Source organism: Vanacampus margaritifer, chromosome 15 (genome assembly GCF_051991255.1).
Source record: "Vanacampus margaritifer isolate UIUO_Vmar chromosome 15, RoL_Vmar_1.0, whole genome shotgun sequence".
NCBI lineage: Eukaryota > Metazoa > Chordata > Actinopteri > Syngnathiformes > Syngnathidae > Vanacampus > Vanacampus margaritifer.
In genome coordinates, this window is record NC_135446.1 from 16,799,067 (window position 1) to 16,826,477 (window position 27,411).

The 27,411-nt window shown below is 42.6% G+C and overlaps 1 protein-coding gene across 4 annotated transcripts in view; it reads right to left on the reverse strand.

Annotated features, from left to right (window-relative positions):
• nrxn2b (neurexin 2b) overlaps window positions 1–27,411 on the reverse strand; it is a 363,379-nt gene that overhangs the window by 85,891 nt on the left and 250,077 nt on the right. For 2 of the 4 annotated variants that reach the window (XM_077544148.1, XM_077544147.1), the window contains exon 1: window positions 11,122–12,598. The exons of the other annotated variants lie outside the window; for them this stretch is intronic. In XM_077544148.1, the coding sequence (XP_077400274.1) occupies window positions 11,122–11,455 (334 nt within the window). In that variant the 5' untranslated portion in view covers window positions 11,456–12,598. Of the gene's footprint in view, window positions 1–11,121; window positions 12,599–27,411 lie in introns of those variants that run through there. 4 annotated transcript variants of the gene reach the window in all.

Consider the following 27,411-nt stretch of genomic DNA (forward strand, 5'->3'; position numbering starts at 1 on the left):
GTGAGAGGAGGCTATGACTGGGATGATCTATACCGCTTGCTTGGGCCGCCGATCAGTATTTAGTTTCAGATCTAGAAGCTAGCAAGAAGCTAATGTAGCAGTCTTCAAGTCTGCTTGAAAGTTCGAATGCCATTTATAAGATGAATGTATTTCTCCTGTCAATCGCCCAGGCATGATCATCAGTACAAACATCTTTGACTTTAGGCTACCCCAAGGATGCAGCCCACCACTGCTAGGAGAAAACAAGTGAGGTAAAAGGTCAATCACCACTCTAAGGCCGTCTGCCTTTAACCAAGAAATTCACTGGAAATGCCAGGCTGCCAGCAGCTATGAGAAAAAAAAATTACATTGTCATCAACATGCTCTAATTGGCAACAAGTAGAGCGGCTTTAAGTTCTATTTATGTTTGCTTCTAGTAGAGAAATCAGTGACTACGTTTACATGCAGTCAATAACCATTTCAAAACTCAAATACTTAAAAAAAAATGGAAAAAGTCCCTTGGGATACCCTTTTTCCAACCTGAATACTGTAATTGGTCATATAAACACGTATCTGGTACCTAATTTGAACCAAACTTTGGTTTATGTTCTGCGCATGCTCGATTTGCAAGATATCTTTGTCAAAACTACAGTACTTGCATGCACAGCGGCCATCTTACGTTGCCACTCGCTAAATGATCCTCACTTGAATACATTGATTTGTCTGCGGTGTTTTCACATTATTTTCTGTCTCCACTGCGAAAATGCCACACTGTGTGTGTGTAAATCTATGCATCGGAATATGTATGTGGGAGTAACTCTGTCCACTCACGAATGTAACATGTTATCCCAAATGTTTCCGAAAATGGAATTTTAACTTTAACTCTTTGACTGCCAGACGTTTTCAGAAACGGGATGTCGCCAGTGCCAGCCGATTTAAGCATTTTAACTGATCTTTCAAGGTCCACAGAAAAGTATGTGTTTGGACTATGGAAACACACATACTACCAAATGAAAGATTGGACTCTCATCTTTCATCAGAAAAGAAAGTTTGTTTCTACCTTATTCCATTTTTGAGTAATCAACAATAGAAAATGGTTAGTTTCACCTCTGTTTTGAAACAAACGTCTTTTAACGTCTTTGGCACTCCTCCATAGGATTTTACTCAACGTTATTTAACGTTTTTGGCAGTCAAAGAGTTAACCAGTATATTGACGGCATGTAAATTAGGGATGTAACGATAACGGCAATACCGTGATATTGTGATATTAAAACTGCCAGACTATCGTCGTCGTCACGCCACTATATTAAAAGCAGCAAATATGTTTAAAAAGTCAGCTTGTTTTCCATTTGTGCAGTTCTAGCACCCTCTGGCGGCTAGTGTTTCAGTGCGGTTTAATTTTTACAAGACATGTTTTGGGCCCTTCTATGTTTAAAATCCACGCTACTGGTCAGATGAAGAGGAAAGTAATATGAGTCAATAAGTATAGGAGCTCAATGTGTGTGTGCATTAGCAAGTAAGTGCTTGAATGTTAAGCGTTATTAGAGATTGTAAGTTGTTTATATGTACACAATCACAATATTGTTTTTTTTTATTTTTTTTAGTATGAGCTCAGTTTTTTTTTTTTTTTTTACAATATTGTGACATTTTTATTATATCGCCAACCTCCCCACAATATTGTGATAATTATCGTATCATGACCTTCATATTGTATCGTGATGTTTGGATATTGTTACATCCCTAATATAAATGTAGTCAATGTCAAATGTAGGAAGGGAGGACACCATTAAAATAAGGCCTTGCTGACTCTACTGAATCAAAATAAAGTCATAAAAGTGTGCCAGAGAGAGGGAATCTCTCTGCATTCTGCTGAGACACCATCATTATTTTGGTCGCGTTGGACCTACTTGAAATGTTATGAATTATTCCTCCGCCTATTTCATCTCAAGTCAGCTCACGTTTCAATTAACAGCAGCATAGAAACAAATCACACAGAACTCCCCCCCCCCTCCCCGCCCCAAAAATTCCTATTTTTTTCCGCACCCGTTAACAATGGCATCCAATAAGTCTGGGCTCAAGTAGGACAAGAGGCGGAGAAAACACAACACAAGTGCTGCGATTGCATTCGACTCTAATGAGGGAACCGGAGAACAAAGATAAAGCCTCTTTAATGCAGCAGTGGGCAGAGAGAGGGAGAGAGAAAAGCAAAGCAAAATGAAAGGAGGAGAAGGTAAGGAAATAGGATGCAAGGATGAAATCTCCAAAATTTTGTAGAGAACACGCAAATCCGCCCATTCCGTAATTTGTATGTAAAGTAATAACCAGACCGCAATACAGACAGGTTTCCAGCTCAGATGATGCCTTCATTATTGTTTTATTTCAAAGTGGACTCCGCTCATCTCTGCACTGGCAGTCCGGTTCTGCATTGCTGGAGGGCCCAGGAGAGCCAATTACCAGTGACCACTGCATTGGTTGTCGTGATGAGGGAATACTGCGGATCTGGCTTTGAAGCGCACTGTATGCTCTTTGGAGGAAATTTGGGACTTTTGGCTTTGTGCGCAGTTTAATCAGTAAACATACATTTGGTGATAACCAGCACAGGTCTATTAATTCTGTCAGTGAACTGAATTGAACATTGATTTTAGTTGTTTTCGAGATTATTACAAGGTGATGGCAGTAGTGTGTTTTATCTTTATTTATGTGCTATTTTGTGTAAAATCTAGAAAGTGCTGGACTAGAGGGGGTCCAGCTTCGGCTCAGCTGGCTCCAGAGTCGGTTACTATGGCAACTGCTTTTAGTCTGCCAGTTGGATGAAAGCTGCCTGTGTTAAATGTACGGTATACATTGTTCATGCAATAGAGAAACATAACTTTGTTTCTCATTTATACTGATGACATCACTTTTTTTTTTTTTTTTACGTCTCAATATGTTATTATTCCGGCTGTAGGAGAAAATGGCATGTACACAGGTGTACTTTTCACTCGGCGTGTTTGCAAGATGTGGAATAAGCAGCATCAATTCAGGTGCTACAGTAATCCCTGAATCCTGAGCAAACACGAGCAAAATGAATTATTATGTATGTATCACAGAACAGGGCTTAGTGCCTTATCACATGATGAAATGAAAATATGGCGTGCACATCTTGCTTGCGAGCGGCGGCGCAGTTCTATTTCAAACGAAACTTGACCTTTCTCGATGCTCGGAGGAGAGCAACACATCAACACTCCCATGCAGCTCACCATGTGATAAACCTCAGGTTCCGTATGGACCCGAGACGGCATCTGACAGCGCATGTCATTGCACAACACACACAGAGCGTGTGGCATGACACGATCACATCCAAAACAGATGCACCTGCACGCTGCAGACATGCTCTCTCTCGCCTCCGTGCTTCTCTTCAACAAAGGAAAAACAGTGCAGCACTGAGGGAGCAGTTGGAAATATCCCTTTGTGCCGGTTTGCTTATCAGCCATTCAGAATCCAAGTCAAGTCTGGCCCAACTGCACTTGCACAAATACGACTGAGAAATGAGTGTCATTCGGAGGTGTGATTTCAAAGCGCCATACGAGCTTCAAATGGCACGTCGCTGCTCAAGTGAGAGTACAGAGACGAATTCATCCCAACTACAAAGTATCATGTCAGGTGTTACAAATAATATCTCACGATTAACTCGACTGTGAACGCTAATGGTGCGGTCGGAGACACAAGAGCAAGAACGCTCAAAGTTAATCGCGCGGCTCGATGGTCCACTTGAGAAGGAGGTTATGCAGCTGGTTGTGTTGACCTTGCAAGCTCTCATTTTGCTGCGAAACAACAAGGGTCTGCTAATTCCAAAAGGAAGAAGAATAGACTCGACTTCATAGGGGCACAACAATCCTTTCTCTACTGCACCGCACTGCACACCCACGCTGCAGACATTAATCAAGGGAAGGAATTGTTTTGTCTCCACAGAACGGCACAAAAAAATAAAACTTCATCTGAGGCAAAGGGGGAGAACAAGGGGGGGGGGGCTGGGGTGGTAATGTTGCGTGACATTCTCTTCATATCGTCGAGCTAGAGGTCACCTCCCCGCGCTGAGAGGAAACGACGAGCGAGGAGGGAAATGACACACCCCGTCTCTCAACGGCAAGCATCAATTTAAACTCCTGTCCTTTCGACTGGGTCTCTTTGGGAAATGAGCTTGAAAATGCTAAATTATGAGCAGGAACTGTGATGTAGATGATTGCAGCTAAGCCATAACGATCACAGCAAACTAATTTAAAAAAATGGCACATTTAACCTGAGTGTTGGGACACACAGCAATTAGCTGATTTGCAATAACCGTGTGAAGGCTAATTTCAATATATTCCAAAAATTCACACCATGAGGGCTTCCCTTTTGATTTGTTCCAAAAATTCACAGTTTTACCAACATTTTTCTCCAGAAAATTCCCCATTCATTGCAATTGAAGCCGGAATTTCCCTCAAAACATATTCACCGCTCAATTTCATTGACAAAAAAAATAATAACAGAAAAGAAGATCCCATTTGAAATTTAAATCATTCTTCTCATTAAATTAACTTTATGAAGGATTTTCAACGTGTAAAAATTTTCCCCCTTTTTCAGCCAATTCATTTTGATTCAGTTCGATTCCATGCACTCGGCTTTTAAAAGAAAAAACGATTTCCCGTTCAAACGGATTTTTGTCACACCCTTATACTTCCACTTTTTACATATATTGACTGATTAAAACCATTCCAACTTCAACATATTCAGCTTATTTCATGTCATTCAATATCATTCCACATCATTCCAAATAATTTCACATGCTTTAATGTTTTTTTTATTCAGCCTTCAGACACAATTTCTCCCAAAATTGCAAATGTCTGGTTAATCACATGTTTTCCGATAATAACAGTTGAATTATAAACTGCCTTTCACCCTCGACAGTGTAGGGATTTGTGATGCTTGCGTCTAATGTTATGGTCATTGCATACATGCATGGCCAATATTGGACACAATAGGCAATATCTGAATGCTACTAAAAGACAAAGCGCAATAAAGAATCCATTAACTTCCACTCAAGCGCTAGGAGCCAGTTGTTTATTACTCATCAATAGCACTGACCTTTGCATTGTCTTAGTAATTCTCGTGGAGAAAAGTGTTGGGGAGCGCCAAGCTATGACAGTGAAATACAATTATTACCTGGAGAGAGCACTCTGGGAGAGAGAGCATTCAGGAAAGGGAAATGGGGCTATGATGGAGGAAGGCAGATGAATGACTGAGACGGGAGAGAACACTCAGCTGCCTCAGCGACCAGCATAAGATGTCTATAAATTAACCCGTCCACTCGTAGTAAACAGACTCTCTAACAAAAGCAATTGATGCATTGGAATAAATAAATAAAAAACCTGCTGAACTGAATAAAACTCTGGGAAGAAAATTGTTCAGAGAAAATACAAACTAAAATGGAAATGAAAAAGTTAGACTGGATAAACTTGGATCCAGCCTGACAGAAAATTTTGCTCCTCGAATGAAGCATCTGTAAACAGGATGTGCAGGCGTAGGTTGACGCTTGTACTAGTGTCGGCGGGTGGTTGAGCTATTCGCCTTCCATAAAGGCCACAAGATAAGCCTCTTGGTTGGCAGATAAAGGGCCCCCATGTTACGGTTATCATCACAGACAGATTATACCACCCCAGCTTCAGCTTTCCGATCTGTAAATCCAAGATCTGTGTTCGTCCATGATTGTCCATCCCTCTCTCTCTGCTGCCGCCATTAAGAATGCACCGGGTTGCGCTGTGATCAATCTCGTTTACGGCCGCTCCGAGTTATCGCTCTCACTTGACTCCCTCTGAGCCGATATTGACCCGAGCTTTCCCTCAATCCTAAAATGGAACAGGCTGTGACCTTGTCCTCACCAAACCCAAAGACTCGAATCTACGGATCTGATAAAGGCAATTGCGCAATACATAATGTTGTCCCCAGTTCCCATCAAGCTGACTGCTCAGTTACATAGTACGGACCCCCCACACACACTCTATTGTAATGCTGTACACAGAATGCATACATGGATGTGCAGCAAGTGAAGACAATTTCTTTTCCCAAAGAATGGTTCCAAAGAGGAATATTCTACGGTGCTCTGATTACGGCTAAGGGAAATCAACACGTAAATAAAGTGCCTAATTGCATCCTGAACTGCTGATCATTTAGTGCCACAACGAGGCTGAATGTGTCCTTGGTTTGCGCCACTTACCAGGCACGTAGCATGTCCTGGCACACACTTATCCCTGCAGTGAAATGATGAAAGGGTTCATAGGAGATGGCAGCGGTGGAGCAGAGTGGCAAGTAGCAGGGATTTGCCTTTATTTCTTCCTGGTTCCGTTCCAGTCATGCCTTGACTCATGTCTCCAGCTTCTCCCAAGACCCCTGGGAGAATTTTCAAGTGTGTCAAGGCAACATCAGTTACAACCTCAAGTGCATTCCTTCCTGCACAGCTTTGCCTTCATCCCAATTAATTTCAACCTCTCTATTTTTTTCTTTGCGCCACATCTTCTCCATCTTCTTCCTGCTTACAAATCTCTCTGGTACAGAGGCAGCATAGAGGGACGGAAGATCGGTTGCGGCAGAAATTGAGGCGACGGAAGAAGCATCTGTCATTCACGGGAGTCTTGACACAGATGTGTCAGCTCAAGACTCAAAGATCCCTGAGGTAAACACAAGCTATGCAAAGTGATTTTTTTTTCTCTCATCGTAAAACTTGTGTTGGAAACCCGTGGTGAACAAGCTAGCTTTATATGACGGAATATAAGCGGCAGCGAGGAATAATTAAGAAAATAAATCATCAGAGCCACTTGAGGGCATTAAAAAGATCTTGGATATGATATGTACACTTGGACAACATACCGCACCATCGCATCCTATCCCATGGGATAGTCGAGCCTCCCTTCTTGCAGATGGAATAAACAAAATTCAACATGGAGAGTCTTGTTGTGACGTCTGGCTCGCAGCGAGTGTTCTGTCAAGGAATTTGCATTTTGTAGTGAATAATTGATGTCAACACAAAGCGAAGGAAAAGCTTTTTTAAATACAATGAAGTGCTACGCAGAGCAGAGCGGAAAGGCCAGCTGAACGAAACCACTTCTTTGGATGAATGATTAATGACCCTCGCTGTGTGCACACAATAGGTAGGAAGAAATAGGACAAACAACACTGATGGGGAATATCTGAAATCCTTACTTGCCCTTATGTGAAGAGCCTGCTTATTACTTTGCAACTGAAAATGCCATGCTTGTGCGCGGCAGCGGTTCATGATATTTTATAATGGTGAGCTCGGGCACTCGGATGCCTTATATGAGCCCGCCACGTCCTCCTTGAGAAGTACCCTGAGCTTCAATAATTCACACATCACAGAGCCCTCTGTAGTCGAGGCACCCTCGTCTACAAAGCCAAGGTGCAACTCCAACTGAAGTCTTTCATGACAGTTGGTGAGGTAAGCTAGGCTGAGGCAAGCTAGGCTGAGGCATCAACCTGGCCATGGCCTCCCTAAACAAAGTGAAGCTTCAGCCAACAAACTTCCATCGCGAATTACTGCCCACCCGATGATAAATATACAGACGACTAATCGGTGCTTTGTCAAGAACAAGCGATTGAATGGCATTGCGATTCATATCCATTGGTTTGTGACAAATAGTTTGTGACTCATTGTGCATCTACAGGGGGATTAAGCAACCTGATGCGGGGGAGAATCAACAACGCCTCGTGGTGTGCTATCAGCCCCCTTTGCGCTCTTTTGACAGATTGCAACCATTAGACAGAAGAAATCCATTTGCCTCTTAAAACAATCACTTATTGAGGGGTTGGCTTTCAGATCTTGACTGTCAGCACAAATAATAAAAACCGAAGCATTCAGCCGACTTTGGACACATCTTCAATCTGTTTTCTCATAATGTCGCACAGGTGTTGAAGGAGGTAGGGTGCGAGGAGGTGGCGTAACGGGAAATGAAAAAAATGTCAAGACAGCAAGCTTATCTCAACTGTCCAGGACACCTGAGGCATCCTTTTTGCTTCTCATCAGCGCGCAGGTGTCCATGCATTCGCTTGTGCGCCTTTGCACGTTGTGTGGGGCCCGCAATCATGAATACTAATGGCGCCCTGTGAAAGACTGGGGCTGTGACTTGACTTTAAAAAGGAGACAGTTCAACGTCCACACACACAAACACACTGCAGGCGGGAGATAAAGCGGCAATTATCAAATACAGCAGCTTGTTACGCAGACAGTAACATCGTGATCGAGTACCATTTTAGATTTGAGGGCTGAAAACTTAAAAGGAGAGTGAGTGCTGGTATTCTTATTTTCCATGTTCGGGACCAGGGTACAGAAGCATGTAGTTGCTGACGTCATTAGTATTCATGTGTGGTTAGGCAAAACAAAGCAGAGATGCGGAAATCGCAAGCCGAAACTGTTCTCTCAAAATGGCAATCAATGCTTCAAAAGACGGCAGACAAAGGCAGAGAAATAGAAAAAAAGGATCATAACACCTGCAGAAGGAAAGTAAGAGGCAAATAAAAGCACAACGGTGACAGTTAAGCGAGCATAGCATCTCGAACACCGGTGTTTTAGCTAATTGGTGTGAATCAATGTGAAAATTTTTCTACAATTACCTTGAGAGCATGGAGACGCGTTGCCATGATTATGGCAGCGAGCCTGCAATTAACATCAACACCGTGCAAAGCAAAATATAGAACAAGGATGATTTCACAGCTTGGTTTGATGTGTTGTTACTGTCATCCGGTTGCATTTTAGCACAAAATATTACACGTTTATGTCGTGATTATAGTTATTAAGTGTTGGACGCAGTTGTCCTTGCCTGTTTTTTTTTCCATTTTATTTCGACTCATTTCGATGAAAGTCGAATTTTCCATTCATTCCAATTGGGGACGAACACAAAACAGGACGAGGAAGGGTTGTTTTTTAATAATACATTAGTTTGGCTTGTATCTGATTGGTAATGGCTACCCTAATGTTCAGATTACCCCCCCACCGGTACTGTGCTTTCATATCCTGTCCACTACCAAGGACAAACTGATGCAGCCGGCAGTGAAATGGCTTGGAAGTGGTCCATGGGAAAACATCAAAGAGTTCCTGAATTCAAATGAGCTATTTAATCTCTTTAGTCCGATGCAATGGGGCGTTCAAGTCGGATTACCTCGACATGGCAAATATTTCGCTCGGCATCTTCCAATTGAACCATGGAAATTATGGCATAAGTAAGTGTGTTTGTGCGTCCAAACGAAGATGTGTTGATAAATGAAAACCAGTGAATAAACGCAAACAAAGCAGGCAAGCCAATAGTCAATAAAAGCAACGTATAAACCTCGGCCTAGTGATGTTCTGATCCGATATTCGGTAGCTTATTGTCTCTCGATCCAGCTCATTTTTTGAGTATCAGAGACAATCAGACCAATTTGAGATTTACAAGCACAAAGTGGCAAAAGCCACAGCAGCAAACACTTGTAGAGGCATTTCAAAATTGTGACAAGTACAAGAAAATAACAGATTGTCAAATTCATTGCTTTAGACGATCGACCACTGTCTGTCGTGGGAAACACTGGCTTTTGTTTCTTTTGTTTCTATTGGACTTTTGGAGCAAAGGTCATAACTACATTCTCCACTCATTAGGGTTGAAGTAAAAAAAATAATAAAAATAAAAAAGGATCGGTAACGTATCTCTATCGGAAAGAGCACGCCTTAAAAAATCAGATTGGAAGCCAAAACGTCTTGACCTGGGACATCTCCAACCTTGGCAGTGCGTATTGATTTACATTTGGTATTAGAATAAGAGCCCATTGTGGCAGGAAGCGCCCCCTGATATTGAAATACAAGTCACACTGCTTGCGCCAAGCTTAAAATAGACATCATTACTACCCCATTGTATGTGTTTCTATGTGGTGGCAGTGTGGGCATCCCACTAATCACCAAGCAGACTCCCAGAAATGCCACAGTTCAGTGGTCAAGACTCTTCAATTAGCTGTAATCTGCAAGCAATGTGGGTGAGGCACTCTAAATAAACTGCAGTGACAGCAGCTCTGTGCACTAAACAGTCTCAATACAATACACGACATTGGGCTACAGTCTTGTATAATGGGACCGTATTCTTTTGGTAAACCAACGTTGTAAGAAGCAATTAGGCTCTGATTTCCGATTGTGACATTAGTGTTGGTAATATATTGTTGACACCAGAGAAATCGGACATTTTACCCAAAGAAGCGTTCTAAAACGACAGGTGTCCACTGGCAGTAACACATCTGGCACAAGGATTCAATTTTTGTGTAAGTTATGTGCACTGACATAACTAATATCAAGACATGAGAGGAGCAATCCAATTATACAAGCTTGTCAAAGGAGAATGATAACAGGTGATGCTGCTTACGCAGCAACACACATGACAAAACACTTACATCCACTCACTTCCATTCCCCGAGTCAAGTAGGACCCTCATTTGTGTGCGCCGTCACACCGCTGTAGGGCTGGTGTTGAATATGAAAACCATAAATCTGATGCGGCAGGCAGTGGGAAACAGCAAAGAGGTCACGCACTGATGCCTCTGGAAGCTCACCCCAACCAATTGACCTCAGAGAGCGCAGTGGTGCTCGTCGCACCAGCCAATGCCAACCTTACAAGCCTTCCATGACAACAAACTGATTGATAATGATTGGACATAAAGTGAAGAGAGAGAGGAAGAACACTACATGAGCATGAAGATGGCTGGTTAAAAGACTGATGCAACGTGCAGTCCCCAGTTGTGATGTCTCTTTTGCGATTGAAACTGCAACCACAGTCAGTCATCATACTTCGACTGCACGTAGCTGCTGAACTGTTTGGGTTGTATAAAAAGAAACGCTAGCCCATCGGGAGCAGAGGCGGCAAGGTCGGCCTCCTCTCAGCCTTTGCAAAAATAACAAGGATCAATAGATGGATGAAGCAATTGCCTGGTCTTATGTGCTCAACTTAGAACTCATTGCCACCATACATTAACCCTTTGAAGGCAATTAACTCCCTCTGACCCACTAAATCCACAAAGTTCCGAGTCTAGCATCCACATGTCTCACTGAGCAAACTCCCTGTGCTCAAGTGTTGGCCAAAAAACAAAATGGTCTTACCATGGCCCCCACGTGTCAGAAAGGGCATCCGGTTGATGGCAATGGGCACGGTGCCGTGCTTGTTGTGGAAGTGGTGGACGTGGTGGGTGGTGCTGAGGGAGGAGGAGACTCTGGCGGCCACGGCCGGGCACGGGAACACCAGCAGGGCCAGCGAGAGCACCAGCCTGAGCAGGAAGGCCGGACTGGCCCAGACTGCGGGCGAAGCCGCCCCGGGCCTGGGTACCACCAAGAGCCCTCCGTCCACCTGCACTTCCACCTCCTGCTCCATGAGGGTACGGCCTGAGTGGAAGAGGAGGCCCCTCCCTCGCACACGACACAAACAAGGAAAGAACATCTCAATGGGATCCGGGCCCCACCATCTCCTGCTCTTGAGCCCGGGCAGGTTGGGAAATTAAAAAAATAAAGGAAAAAGCCAAAAATGAAAAAAATCCTCCAAAAAAAAAAATCCTTGAAAAAAAAAATCCTTCCTGAGCCTCCAAATCCCCAGTCTTGTATCGATATCCAAATGTTATATCCCGCCAATGTCCTCCCTAATTTAAATGAAATCCAACATTTTTCTTATAAGTAAACCTCCATTTGTTATCCTTTCCAATTTTGTTGTCTACATTGACTTAGTTGTTTGACGCCGTCTCCTCCACCCACAAGTCAAGCCTACATAATGAGGAGAAACACTCCTGCCATCCCTTTGGAACTTTTGTCTGCAGATGAATGAATCTAACGCTGGATGCTGGCAGAATACCCTCGATGGACACCGGGGTGCGATGGTTACGTAGAAGGACGCCGATAAAAAAAGGAAGAATCCAGATGTCGGGTTAAGAATCCCACAAGAAGCTCAGAACCAGTTTTTGTGAGAGAATTAAAAAAAAAAAAAAGAAGCAGGACAAAATGGTTGGTTGCTGCCTCCTTGTGCTGTCCTTTTCAACTAAGAAGAAACCAATCAATATTAGTAACGGAATGCTCAGCAGCACCAAGAAAAGAACGGCATCAAATCATCACCAGGAGTCGGGCACAACAAAAATCGGCCGATGCTGAGTCTCCGGACGAGGCTCTGTCCTTCCACTTGCTGAGAGAATAATTCCTGCGTTTCCGCTCCTGGCTGTTCCCTCCTGCCGCTTGAGCTCTCCAGACGAGTCGAGACTGGTGTTTGTCTCGCTGGAGCTCCCAGTTAGACTGCCGCAACTGCTGCATTTGCTGTGAAATTCATGCTAATCGAATCAAAAGCTGCAGCGGCGAGAGCATCCTTCCCTTTCCTGCCTGCACACTTCGTCAGTCTCCCTTTTCCCCCCCCAGCTCCTCTGGTCAGCTCATCTCCCCCCCCCCACCTCGACGGCTGAATTGCAGGCGGCTCCTCCGCACAGAGCGGGGCAAGAAAGCGAGCGAAAGGTAGATGGGTGGCGGTCTGGGGGAGGGGGGCAGGTTGGCGAGGTGAACACACACTCAGCCTTTGAAAACACAAGCAATGACTGTCAGGCAGAGCGCTGTGTGCGTGCGTGTGCGTCTACAGTGGTGGGAGGAGGAGAGGGAGGGCGGGAAGAGAGAGAGTGGAGATCGAGTGAAAAGAATCAGAACGTAACAGGAAGATGGGAGGCACCCATTCTTGAACACACACACAAGCCAAAACATTGGGTCCAATACAATCAAGGGCTCACTTAATTCTAACATTTCACATTTTAATTGTGAATGTGCATCATAATGGAACCACTCAATATTTTGGTTTATTGCCTGATATAGCCTAAATAAGGAAATGGGTTTACATATGTGTGGACAATATATAGATGTAATTAGGTAAATTTATGCTGTAAAAGTGATTAAATGGTTTTCTTAAAAGAATAGCCTTCAGACTTGCCTCCCTCCCCTATCGCCCAGATATCGTACATATAAAGAAGACATATCCGGTACTTGCTAGAAATTCCTGCAGCTCCTCTTAAAATCGCCCTGATGATTTTTCCTTTCATATTTGAATCAATTAGGGAGAGACAGACATTTATTTACAGGGATGTGATTTGACCAAAGTGAAATTATCTGAAAATTTAGCCGGGGGTCTGGGGGCCGCTGGCACCCAGCTAGGTCCAGGGCAGTGCCCTGGTGGGGGGACAAGGGGGAGCTCATGGGTTTTCCGTGTTTTTAAGTACTTTCAATGCACTCACATGACAAAGAAATAGACAAAACAACAGCATAAATTTTCAATGTATATTGAACTATCCCATATAAAATGGCAGTTTTAGTCAACTCAAAATCAGTCACATTCAAAAACATTGGACTGCCTTTGCTTTTAAAAACTATCACTGAGAATATCATCATATCTAACTCATGTGATTACTAAGTTAACACGTAAATAATGTTGAAGAGTTCAAATTTCATGAACAAATAATTGTATCATGACCAAATGAAAAGTAACTCATATTAGAGCATACCACAAATGTCTTTGTTATAGCAGAAGATGTTATCTGTCGGAGTCATGTGCATACACAATGAACTACAAAAAAAATAAAAAAAAAAAAATAAAAAAAAAAATCGGAATTTTTTTTTGGGGGGGGAGATAAAAAAAGCGGAATTCCGCGAATTAGCGGAAAAATCACATGCCTGTATTTATCACTGTGTTGTGCCAAATTATTTCCACTCCATGATCACTGTCTTCACTCTGTTTGATGTTATAGTTAATGCCTTGGGGTGTCCAAGCTACGACCCCAGGGCTATTTGCGGCCCGCCGTCCATTTTCTAGCAGCCCTCAGCATGTATAGAAATAACTTTTAAAACGGCCTGTAACTGTGTTAAATGTGAGTGTTGAAAAAGTGTGTATCCGTGTGTGCTACTAATAAATTTGATTTAAATAGCTTTTCGAGCTATGCAAAGAAACTAAAATAACATTTATTTTTATTATGCCTCATGAATGAACATTTGAGTTTCAGAAGCAAAAATATATTTCTGTTTAAATGTCTGATTTGTGAACATATATAATGAGCAATTTCCTTAATTAGTTAATCTGGCATTAAAAATTGTCATCTTATTAGCAATTTCTTTAGTTCTGAATGTGGAGATCTGCGCTAACCTCACAAGCCAGATTGATAATTGTGATTCACTCAAGGGAGTTCTCCACATTATCAATCTGGAACTTCACTTGGGAGGGACATTCTGTACAATATTTCGAGCTGATTGGACGATGCAGCATCTTGTGCATGCTTGTTTTGACCAGTCACGGCAACGGATGAAAATGTCGTCTTCGGTCTCGTCTTAGGAAAATTTGAATTAATTCTTGTTTTCGTCCCGCCTTAAACAACGCCTGATTGGTCCGACCTAAAAAAGGTCGGTTGCGAACGTGTCAGCGGGAGCGGTACAAGATGTAATCTCGTAGTATTTGTGAACAAATACCGCGAGAATTCAGCTTGCTGGCAAGGTTAGAGCTGCTCAGGGCAGGGGCGGATCTGTTTTAGTGGGATACAGGGCTGTGGACCACCTCAAAATCATGAAAAATCCCAAACTGTTTTCCTTTCAACATAAATAAATTAAACTGCTAAACTAAATATAATGAAATTGCTCGCCCGATTGGTTTTAGCGTGTTTAATAAAGTCGGACAATGTCAACGGATCCTGCAATATGTGGACACCCCTAATCAATACAATTACATCAATTAGATACAGAAATAGTAGTGATTTAAAATCGAGGGGGAACAAACCATGCAAGAAGTAAGATGTACGTGGCGTGGAATGTCGATGTTTAAAAGATTAGATACAGGATTAGAAAAAGAGCTACAATGCAAATGAGCTGAAGTGTGTGTGTGTGTGTGTGTGTGTTGGTGGTGTGAGAGGGGGGCGTGCAGCAGAGCAGAGCAGAGATGGAGTGAGATTGCGTATCAGATGAATCATGGCCGATAGAGATCTAAAATGAGACCCGGGGAGGAAGAGCAACAGAGAGAAAAATTGCCCCAAAACAGAAAAAAGCCAGCAAACGTCATCCGCAATGATGGAGGGAAGAAGACTCCAGAATGCAAATAATCACGCGCACGAGCACACGCGCGCACGCACGCACCAACTGACAGCAGATGAAACATCCCAGGGGAGACCCGGGGTGCTTGCTCCCGTCAGGGAGAGCATGAAGTGACACCCAAGGGTGATGGCGCCGCATCCTCATTTTGCACCAACACTGAACTGCTGAACTCAGACAAAGGATTATACTATCTTCAAAAATACACACACACACACACACACACACATATACCCTCCAATAAAAAAAATTAAGTTGAAAAAGGTTGCAGCTTTCTGGAAGAAGCGCGCCTGCTGTGATTTAGCAAAAAGCGAGGAATGAAAGTCCAAATATACAGATACAAAAGGATCATATAAATGCAATATGATAAATGGGCCTCAAGCGATGCCAACTTAATTATCAACCCTGGCAGAATTTAACGTATTTTAAAGGGCCCTCAAGTGAACACATCATAGGCTTCACACTGACCATCCTTAATGCAGATCAGCATGGAAAATATGTTTTTAAAAGTTTTGACTGAATGTGCTTTTAGGTTTACTGTGTTACCAGAGTGCTTTAGGCAAATTCATTTTATGCAAAGTAATTGACAAAAGAGTCTCTTATCCTTATCTTAACTGCTTCATAAAAACTGGGCTGTATTGCTTTTCATAAAAACAGCCCTGGCATTATTTTAGTATAAAAAAAAAAAAAAGCCTCTCTCATTATTCTGCAAATACATGCAGGTAAAATGTGCTTTTGTTTTATTATGAGGCTGTCACTGACACTGTAGAGGTTTCATTCAGGGGACTGAGTGTAGTGGGACCTCATTATTGGAGAGCTAAACACCTGCTGCCGCAAAGAAAAACAAGCAGCATACACACACACACGCACACGCGCACACACACAAATCTTCAGCGGCGTGATGCAACAGCCATCATCCAAAGGCCACGGGTCGTGCACCCAAGACTCCAAATACTCACTCAAGTCCACAGGGAGAAATGTCAAAAGAGGATGCCATCCAGAACTTCACGTCATCACCGTAACCACGAAGAAATTTCCATTGTAGCCGTATTTATACGTACCGCAAAGACAGCACAAATTCCGTCTTTCGCATTGGGGCTCAAATACGAAGGCGGGTTTTGGGGCTTGAAAGTCAGGTCAGGAACCTGAGATGAGCTAAGTAAGTGATTATTTTTTGGTCTTTGGAAGCAACTTGACAACGTGATTCAAATGCAGCACGATGCTTCTTGACTGGGCTGGTAATTAGTAAACAGAATATTGTGTTCTATTGCTATAAAAACATGGAGCCTACCAAAACAAAGATTAGAGTCTCTTTCATCAGGAAAAAAAACAAACATTTGCATCTGTTTCCGTTTTGCAGAAATTAACATTAAAATATAGCTAAGTTTCATGATTATTCACAAATCTGTTGAAAACACTGGGAAAAAGAGCTTGTTCCAAAATGGTCCTGACTGATCTCGTACACTCTGCTGCCACCTGCTGGACGTTTTTTTGTAATAACTACCATTGCTTCAAACGATCTCTGCATCAAAGCCTTCTGTATACACTGGCATAAAAAAAAACATAAAAATGGTATAAATATGTTTTTGGGACCATGGTAATATTTAAAATAGCATGTTTCTATACGTTTTTGGGAGCAAATGAGTTCAAAACACCTGAAAATCCCGTAAAAAATGTGTGGATCTATAGAACACGTGAAAATCTCACATATTTTTGTGGGTCTGAGAAAAACTTGAAAATCAAGGATAACACGTGGATCTCAAAAACACTTGAAAACCGCGCATATATTTGTGGCTCTAAAGAACATGTGAAAATGACAAATGTATTTGTGTGAATAATTTTGAGACAAATCTCTCCCCAAAGGGGACCAATGCACTACCAGACATTGCAGCAACATGAATGGGAAGCTACGGTTGAATTAACGTGCATTTTAGGAGTTCAACATAGAATGACAGAACAATAAGACTTTATGGTGAAAAAAGCAGCCTGGAAATTTGCTTTAGGTTACGTTTTAAGGACTTGAATTCTCATTCTGATTCATTCAGAGAAAGGCCGAGATCCAAGTGAATGGGATGAGTTGAGAATAGGAGAGAGGGAGAACATAGCATCAATCACTCCCCTCCTCTCATCGCCATGTCTGCCATTCCTCGAAGATTCCATTAACTAACACGCTCAGAATGGCATTGCCAATCGTGTGTCAGTTTGGCCTGTTCCTCCCTAATTGTCTTTCCGTAATTACACCAATCTGATACATGTCAGAGCGCAGGTTAGAATTGCTGAATTTTTAAGTAGGACAGGCAGGTGGTGATTAAGATGCCTCATCAGCTCTTTTTGCTCAGCCATGCTTGAAGTCATGTGCTCAAGAAGCAATGAAGTGGTTTAGCCGGGAGGTATTCGTGGCACGCGTTCCATTTTAAGACGTCCCCATGGCCAAATGCATGGGAGTGGACCTGTCTCCATTCCGTTCTTCCCGCCCCTCCAGCCATCCATCCATCCATCTCTGCGGTAGAGACTAGTCACTACCCGCAGCTGCGGACAGCGGTGGACAGATGTAGACAGCTGTGGACAGCTCACCCTCCAACATCTATTAAATTCTATGTGGCCGTTAACTATAAGACCCTGAAGCTGATCACAGAGAAACAAAATGTCATCGCGGCGTCACGTTTCTCTGACGAAAAACACACACAAAAAAAAAAAGAAAAGGAAAAAAAGATTTACACTTAGCCTGGGACCTGAGACTATTTTCTTTTGCTTTCCATTGTGAAGGTAATAATCAGGATAAATGCTGGTGGGCAGGGAAGGAGCGCGCCTGCTTAAGCCATCCCATAATAATACTGGTTTCACAGTAATCTCCTGCACACAGGGAGACATTTTGACATGGATTGCAGGATTTTAAATACAATTTTTAAAGTGTCAAGGCCCAAAAATGGTGCTGAGGAGAGCTGGAGACAGAATGTTCGAAGAAGGACAGCATCTTAAGGGACTAGGGAAAAAAGTCATCCTCTTTCTCAGGGATACGTTCCAGCATTTATGAGAAAAAAAAATAAATCATCGAATACAAGAGAAAAAAAAGACAATGGGAGTGCTGTGCGTATTTGAAGAGAATGTATGGTGGTGTCCTTGCAGATAAGCAGCACAGCATCCATCCTCACTCTTAGGCAGATTTCCAAGCAACAACAATATGAATTTTGCAGGTAGACCATTGGGGAGAAAATTGCCTTCATGCAATTCCAGAGTCCGAGCGATTATACCGCCAACTGATTTTATCAGTCTTTATTAGCCCTTTTCAAAATAATCACAATCAGCTGGACCTTGTCTATTAAACGCCGATATTATTGGAGTCGCTCGGAATGATGCTCGGGTGCCGTTTGTTCACTAGATGGTGCTTTCAATCCATTTAACTCTTTGACTGCCAAAAACGTTAAATAACGTTTAGTAAAATCCTATGGAGGAGTGCCAAAGACGTTAAAAGACGTTTGTGTCAAAACACAGGTGAAACTAACCATTTTCTATTGTTGATTACTCAAAAACGGAATAAGCTAGAAACAAACTTTTTTTTCTGATGAAAGGTGAGAGTCCAATCTTTCATTTGGTAGTATGTGTGTTTCCATAGTCCAAACACATAATTTTCTGTGGACCTTGAAAGATCAGTCAAAAGATCAGTCAAAATGCTTAAATCGGCTGGCACCCACGGCATCCCTTTTCTGAAAACGTCTGGCAGTCAAAGAGTTAATGTAGCACACATTGTTCCTGAGAATACATGTTTTTTGTGTGTCAACTCCACCGACATTTACAACAAGCACAGGAAAAATCCCCCTTTGACCATCAGCAATAAAATCTGAAAAGTCATCGGCCTAAAATAAATAGATAAATAAATCCATATCGGTGTCCGTGCCTCTTTTTCTCCATCTAAGAAACTCAGGGCGCTGATTAGCGACATGCCAGGCTTCCCGTTCTGTCTCCCTTTGTTGGCCATTGTTTTTTTCATGTTAATTGGACGAGTTATGACTGCTTAGGTGAATTTTCGTTGCTCTGTACTTCTGCATGTTGTGCAATGATGACGTTTTCATTCAATTTGTTCAATTGTCTTTTTTGTTTCTTGTTTTCACGTAACCTTAAAGAATTCAGGCTGTAAGCTAATGATGCTTATGTGAGAGCAGCTGCTTGCTGGTGTGATAAGCATGCGAGTTATGTACAGTATGATCCAACTAGTCGACTATTGGAAAAAATAATTGTGTGAAATTTTAATTTTAATCTGTGCCCTCCCAACTGAATCTCCCTGCCACCCCAAGTAAAATTGTGTCGAGCCGCCACTGGTCGTGCACTAATTCACCAATGTAGATGGTTTAAAATGTAGTCAAAATTGACTAATGTTTTCGACAGCTTTTGCCATTTTGGCACAAAATAAAACGTGTAAAACATCATTTCGGACAGCTCAACTGGGGTGTGTTTGTAAATCAATATGGGACTCGCCTTTCCTCCCCTCTGCCACGTCCCACTTCTTTCTTGATATATATACAATTTTAATCCTCAAGGCTACCATGAACAGCAGCTTTTAAACCTCTAGACTTTATCATTCGCTACCTCTGGGAGGCACTTTCGTCATAATCCCTCTTTGGAATGTCTGTGGCTTCTTCCCGTGTCATGTCTTATCAATCGGAACCCTCCGAAAACACTTTGCCGGTCTGTGCTTCATGTGTGGCTGAAAATGCTCCTGCTGCCGCTGCTACACAAGGAAGGCAATACAGTCAAGTCATCCTAAATGCACAGGGGGGCTCTACAATGTCTGATGACATTGGTACACGTTTTTTGTTTTTTTTATTGTCCTCCATGAACTGGTTTACACTTGTTCCAGAGCCCTTATGACATTTACGTGTCCTCTGTGTTTGTCCTGCTGCCTTGAGTTAAAAGAAGAAATCCATGGTGCCGCTATGTGTATGCGGGCTTTTTCTATTTGCTTTTGTGAGGAAAGCTCTGCGCTGTTTGATAGCTTGCGGATGGATGCAGTCCGTCGAGTGGGGCCTTTACAAACATACAATTGGTTTCTTCATAGCAGTGATTAAGGGTCACTATGAGCTTTTTTTCTCACTAGTATATATATATTTTTCCTTTTTAAGTGTAACCCTCCAAATTGGAGGCTTTCCACTTATTATTTTAGATCCTAATATATCCAATGTACCAGGGAATTTAGCATATAGACAGACGTTACACAGGGGAAATTAACTAGTCAACATATTATGTGCTATTTACATAAAAACATTTTCGCTGTGTCGTACAGTAAGTAAGAAGTACATTATGCCACTAAAGTTCCCATGGGAATTTAAGCAAAAAAAAAATCTAAGCAATTGCGACAAGGAAACCATGGAAAGATATTTCAATGAGTGCCTCACATAAATAAGTTAATGAAAAGTAGGCATATTGTGTGGAATGTATAATTGTGAAAAATCCCAAGTCACAAAGATGGGATGTTGGAAATCAAATATGCGAGCACATTGCCACATACATAAATTCTGATTGTTCCCTTCAATTTCTTGTTCATTTTAATGTCTGGTGTGACTTAGCTGACAAAACATGGAATGTCCAAAAGCATCGATTTTGGCAGTACAATGCTATACCTATTAATGTTAAACTGATTTTGGTTATCAAGAAAATGTCTTGATTAGCTATTAAAGGGGAAGTCAACCCCAAAATTTTCTTTAGAATATGTTCTACGCGACCCCACTCGTGTAAACACACATTCTGATTAATATTGTGTTTCTGAAACATGAACACTAAGCACCAAAAATGACTTTCCATTTTCTGTTGCCTGAAAATGACATCACAGTTGCTCAGGGCTCAATCGTATGATTGGTGGTTACCTGAACCCTAAGCAACTGGGATGCCATTTTCAGCCAACACCAAGTGGCAAAATGGCCGTCCCCTGAGATGGTCAAAAATGGGTGAATTTTGCTGCATAATTCATATTCTTCAAATGCAATATTAATCAGAACACCATGTTTATACTAGTTGGGCTGCATAGATATAGCGTAAAAAAAAATTGGGGGGGTTGACTTCCTCTTTAAATTCAACTCCTATGAGCTGTTTTTGTTGTCAATTAATATATTGGTCCAAACAAATATACCACCAATATATATAAACCAAGACCCCACCCCATGGCTGTATTACCTAAAATGATCTTGGAGCATGAGAATCACCTGAAGCGATGAAGAAGCTCTCCAAAGACGGTTGTTTTGGCTATTTTGTTACCTGTTATTTTGTTCTTTCAGACTCTGATGATAAATATGTTTTGCCCAGTCTGTTTGCAGGTGTAGCCTGATGGATGCAAAACATCAATCTTTTTGGCTCCTCCTCCTTGCTTTGATGGCCAACGCTCAATAGAGGACATTAGCAATCTGACCGCCAGCTGCCGATCGAGCTCCGATAGCAGAAGCTCATCGGGCAGGGGGAGGGGAGGGGAGGGAGAGGAGGTTTGATGAAGACATCAAGTTGGTGAGCTTGCCAAGACACAAGGTCGAAGGGTTAACATGTCGGGGTGATCAACAGCATCAGTGGGCGGCCTACTCAAAATACACGCGCATCGCCCGCCGCCATCACGCCTTCGACTGCGCCTGTCAATCAGGAAAAAAATGCTACGCTGTGCATTTGAATGTCGAAGAAGGAAAAAATTTGTAAGTATATTCCACAGTTACTCTGGCCACAAAATAACACTTATCAAATGCGTGTGCAGCTTGTGGGATTCCCATCTACAGCTGCCACCATTCAGCAAACTACTGCATTTCCACATGGAAGAAGCAACTCCGAGTGCAATTGTTTGACTCGCACGACTGAACGCAAGACTCTGAGAAAACACTTTCACAGCAACACCCCTATTCGTTCCCTGCTTCCTTCCGTCCGTCATATCCTCTTACATGTGCCGTGCATGACACGACATCATTTATTGATGGGGAATGCTGGACAAGTAAACACATCACATGTACGCGCTCAATAATTTAGACCCGCTAAGAGGGCTGTGTGAGCATTTTCGAGGTGCGATCCATATTTGGAGATTACCTCGGGTAAAGTCATCCATCTTGGCTCTGAGATACTCTGGTGTTATCTGTCAGCGTCATGTGCGAGGAATTTGAATTCGAGGATCACTAATCTGAGATAACTAGTGGAGACTAGAGCAACACTTGAAATTAAAGTTAAAATTATAGCAGGAGCTGAACATGGCTAAGACCTAAAAGGGGAAATTCTTTTTATGATGTTGACATCTGAGTGTACTTTTAATTTGTTGTCTCAACACCTCAGAGGAGGCGGACTGTTCTCGCATATCAAACAACTTTATTGAAATAAATAGAGGAGACTTGTGTGGCCTGTTCTGTCTCATTAGGTTATTTTCACTGTCTCGGCTGCCAAGATTCTAGTTAGTATGTTTAAATTATTCAATTTGTGATACCTAGCTAAAAAATGGTCTTACTCGCCTCCCTTCTCAGTGTGAGATCTCTTTTTTTCACTCCATCTGTCTCTACTCATTAAAAACAGCAGATACCTCGGATTTGTTTGGTGGTGATCTGAAATCTGAGAACAGGCTACAATTAACGGCCAACATCCTCGATATAATGCACAATGTCTGCTCACTGAAAAGTCATTTTTCTTGCACATAGGAGATGCAACCCTGTGCAAGGACAAAGGGGTGGCAGCTAAATCAGAGCAACGGTGATTTACTGCTCAAGCACCCGCCAGGGGCATTTACATCTCTGCAGCCTCATAGGTCAAAACAATGAATAAATCCATGTTATTTTTCATTCATTAGTGGTTTCCGGACGACAGCTTGTGAAAAAGGCAAATATGGACGTCAGGTTGAGGGGCTGGCGTAGCTTCACTACCATGATGACCAATTAACAGCTAGACGCAAGCAGGTGAAAGTGCACCTTTATTGCTCCATCCTGTGATGCCATCCCATTCGCGCTCTCCTCCCCGTCAAGGGCCAATCATCTCGCAGGGATTTCCCTCCGAGGGCCCGCCCGCCTCCTGTAAGTCGCCAGATGGTGTTTGCGTCTGTGTTTGTCTGTATGAGTGCGTCCGCCGGAGCTGCAGGGCGGCTTTGGTGCATGGAGCCACTGGCTCTCACGAGAGGACATGCTGGAACATGCCAGAAATTTCATGCATGCTTGCAGACAAACAAACACAATTCTCTCATAATGGCTTCATTAAGTGTGGTTCGATGGCAAGCAAACACCGGGAGAACAAGGCAGCAACGATTGGCAGATTCCCTCTGTGATTGGTCACCTGTATATAGCTGGCCTTTTGGGACTGGCACAGCATAGCCTTAAGACGAGGTGAGATTTTAATGAGGACACTGGCAAACTGAGATGAATGCTAATATTTAGCCCTGATCAAAGCTGATTCACCCTTGTGGAGTGTAATTAAAGACGCGCGTGCCCTTGAGTGAAAGTTCCCCGCTATTTGTCCACCAGTAGAGTTTTATTGTTAATTTCCTATCATGTCTTAGGTTACACAAGTCATTTAAGGCTGCGATGGTGAACGATTAATTACAGGTGCGAGCGGCACCCGAGGTTATTTTTCACTCCTGTGTGGCTTCTTGGCAATCATTGGTCATCTTCAGTAACTCTACCACCTCAGCCCAATCTACTATTATTATTTATCTTCCAGTGCAGCATAACTAAAGCTTTGGTGCAACCAATGACTAAGTTTACATGCAGTCAATAACCCTTTCAAAACCTGATTATGGTGTAATAAAATAATTATTTTTTGTGTGTTTTAAAGTAGCGACTTTTATGGTGGTGTTGTTCTGATGTTGCACAAGGGTAAATTATAGCAAAATAAGGTGTAATATGGACTTGAACGATGTGTTGTTGAGTATCTGCAGCAAGATGGCAGTTCTTTTAATTTTTTTATTTCCGCTCGACGATGATACGTAGCTCGTCGTCACTGAATATTTGCTAAGGCTGTCAGAATTAGCAAATACATATCATCTACCTCACTTTCTTACTCACATACTAACTACAAGACGTCAACGAGTACAAGCTTTTTATTGCCTTCCGCTTCCTTGATTCCAGCCGCTTGATCCCTTCTCCAACTTTAAACCAGTGGACCAAGAGATCCATGCTTTTTTCCTTATCGGGCACACAGAGAAATCTGACTAAGCAGATACTTTCTCAGCATGAATTATTCAATGCAGACGGAGAATACTGTGATTCACAGTCATAATAGGAGGTCCTGAAATGGCACACAGTCGCGCACTGCCTCATATATATTTCAGACCTAGGCATCGAGGCCCTCTCATGCAAGAAACCACTGATGGGAAAAGCCGCCGCAATGGAAAATGACTTGGTTTTAACTACAAAGATTCCCACTGACACAAAGCCAAGTTCCTGATGATCTTTGTGTGCTCAGTTGGATGCGCATTAGTCCTGACGGTTGAGATTCATATGATATGGAAATGGCTAAGTGTGGAGTGTGTATCAGGCCTCACAAGGTGAGAAATATCACTAAATTTTCTATTAACTTTTTTACTGCCAAAGACGTTAAATGACGTTCTGCAAAAACCTACGGAGGAGCGCCAAAGACGTTAAAAGACGTCCTCCCATTTTTTAAAATTTTTTTTTTTGAAACGGGTGCTGGGAAGGCTTGCGGAGCTCTCCTGAAAGTTTTAAGCAGGTCTCGTGAGCCTAATGACTATTTTTGGCCCCTAGAGGGCAGCGATGACTCTCTTTTGACAAGATCGGGTGGGCGTCAGTAGAGGCGGAGCTAGAGCGTCGAGCAGGAGATCAGAATGGAAAACAAAGGAAAAATGGCGGCCGGTCGCGAGGAGCTAACGCCAGAGCCGTTTTTTTCAAAGACCAAAAGCATCGCTAAAAGAGCACATTGTTGATGACGATGATCATCATCGATGATGAAGATGATGGTGACTCCGTGGTTGGAAAGCATTGACGCGGCAGTAGAAGACGTTAGATGGAGCTAGATGGAGGAGGGAACGGGCAATGGCGAGCGTTTGCAAGAAGCTCTACACTTACAAGACAAAAAGCATCGACCAACGCTAAAACAGTACATTGATGACGATGATGATGAAGGTGAATCCGAGCTTGACGGCGAAATTGGAACCGCTGACGCGGCGGCTATGACGGTGTCGTAACGCGGAGCGCAACCGAACACGCACAGGCGGACGTTCGATCGGACGACGGAGAGTGCCCCGAGTCCAATGCATATTCATCGGAGGAAGTGTGTACAGTCTGCTACTTGCTTTTTATTCCCCGGAAAAAAAGGCCGTCAAGAAAGTGTAACGTTTGCACGCAAAACGGACCAATGTGAAAGTGAAAGGGAAATAAACGTATTTTGCAATCAAAAAACACTTTTTCATTGTTGGTGAAAGCGTTTTACAGAAGTAAAGCACTATTTAGGTGTTTGTGGCATCATTAATGGACAAAAAGAAGTGTACAATTCACTAGAGTGCATGAAATAACATCGTTTCACAAAAAGCTCTTTTTCTTCGTTTTTTGTTTCAAAACAGAGAATTTCGGCGAAAGTAACCATTTTCTATTGTTGATTACTGAAGAACGGAATAAGGTAGAAACAAACTTTTTTTTTCTGATGAAAGATGAGAGTCCAATCTTTCATTTGGTCGGATGTGTGTTTCCATAGTCCAAACACAACATTTTCTGTGGACCTTGAAAGATCACTCAAAATGCTTAAATCGGCTGGCACTGGCGACAACCCGTTTTTGAAAACGTCTGGCAGTCAAAGAGTTAAGGGGGTACAAAAATAAAATGGAAAAAAGGCAGGCCGAGAGAGACTTCTCCAAAAACAGATCATATAATGTGACACCAAGCTGGCCTTGGCTATTGGTAGAGTGATACATCAGAAAGCAAAACCTCCCTCTTTTCCACCCACACGCCAAACACTCTCAGCCTATTAAGTCGCCCCTGTTAGTGTCTTCTCTCTCATTGCGCAGGCAGACCAAATTGTCACCGAGAGGTTTGCACTCAAAAGCGGGAACAAGATGTTGTCTATGTCGACATGCCTTCTTCCGCTGTGCAATTTTGCCTGCTTGCGGATAATTGCCGTATGGATGGAAGACGCCTCTGACTCGTAACGAGCAAAAAGTTTGTGTGCTTCGGGTACAATTGTGTGAATGCTGAGTGGGCAAGAGCAGACAATAACAGTCGACTGCGACCATACTGATTGTTTGCAAGCTGGGGGACAATGTTTATTTATGTATTTTTTTTAAAGGAATTTAGTATGACCGACTTCTAAATAGACTTTACGCACAATACTGAATCTTGCTCTACTTACACAGTATATAAGCAAAGTAACAAGCTTATGATTGTAAATGCAAAGTTTGTAAAGTAGTATTTGACCTTTTGTCACAATCCTCTAGAGGACAAAATCTAATATAATGCCAATGCCTACAGTACATGAAGACAATGCAGTCGCGCCAGGATGGTGGCAGAGGTGCACAGTGGTGTTTCCATGGTTACTACGCAGGGAGCATTTTGTCTGCCAGTCTATTCAGTGAGATTCAATCAGGTTTGCCCGCCGCTCTCAGCCAGAAAAGATTGTTTGTGATTAACACCTATGATTGCTGTGATCTGCATTCCACTTTACTGTTACAAAAGGCACGTATGCAATAGCTGCAACTTCATTTGTCTCTATCTGCACATGGGTCCTCTCATTGAAGCTTTGTCCATTAGCCCAACGCATTACATGTGGCCAGCTAATAGCAGATTGATTAATGGTGAGGAGGTGAAGCCATTAGCAACATGAGCCCTCTTAGGAAGAATCTACGAGGGGGTGAATGCTTTTGAAACAGGAAGCATCTATGGGACGATGAAAAGAGCAAGCAGTGAGAACGGGACTTTTTACGTAAAAATCCCTGCTTTTACGTGAGGGCATTATTAAAATTCACAACATCCAAGATAGTTCTCTAAGAATCGCATCACTCTCAGAGGTCATAATCAAATGTATCAAAATCGGCTTCAACACTAGCGTGAGGGAAGTGCAATTCATCACGGCTTCAGCTGCACTGTATCAGCACTTCTACTGACACACACTCATTTCAGCAACTGCCCATAGGCCCGAACAGATGCCCTAATCAGATCAAGTCACGGTTCTGTTCTCTTGACTTCTCAAATTCCAGTTATGAGATCCATCATTTAATGAGCACGCCTCCGAAAAAAAAAAAAAAAAGGGTTGGTGTTCCATGAACTTGCAATCTCTGCGCAGAGGGCAAAGAGTTGCGCTGTTGGGGTACAAAAGACTTAGTGTGGTACAAGTGCATCATTAAATGAACTGAATACTAATAACCAC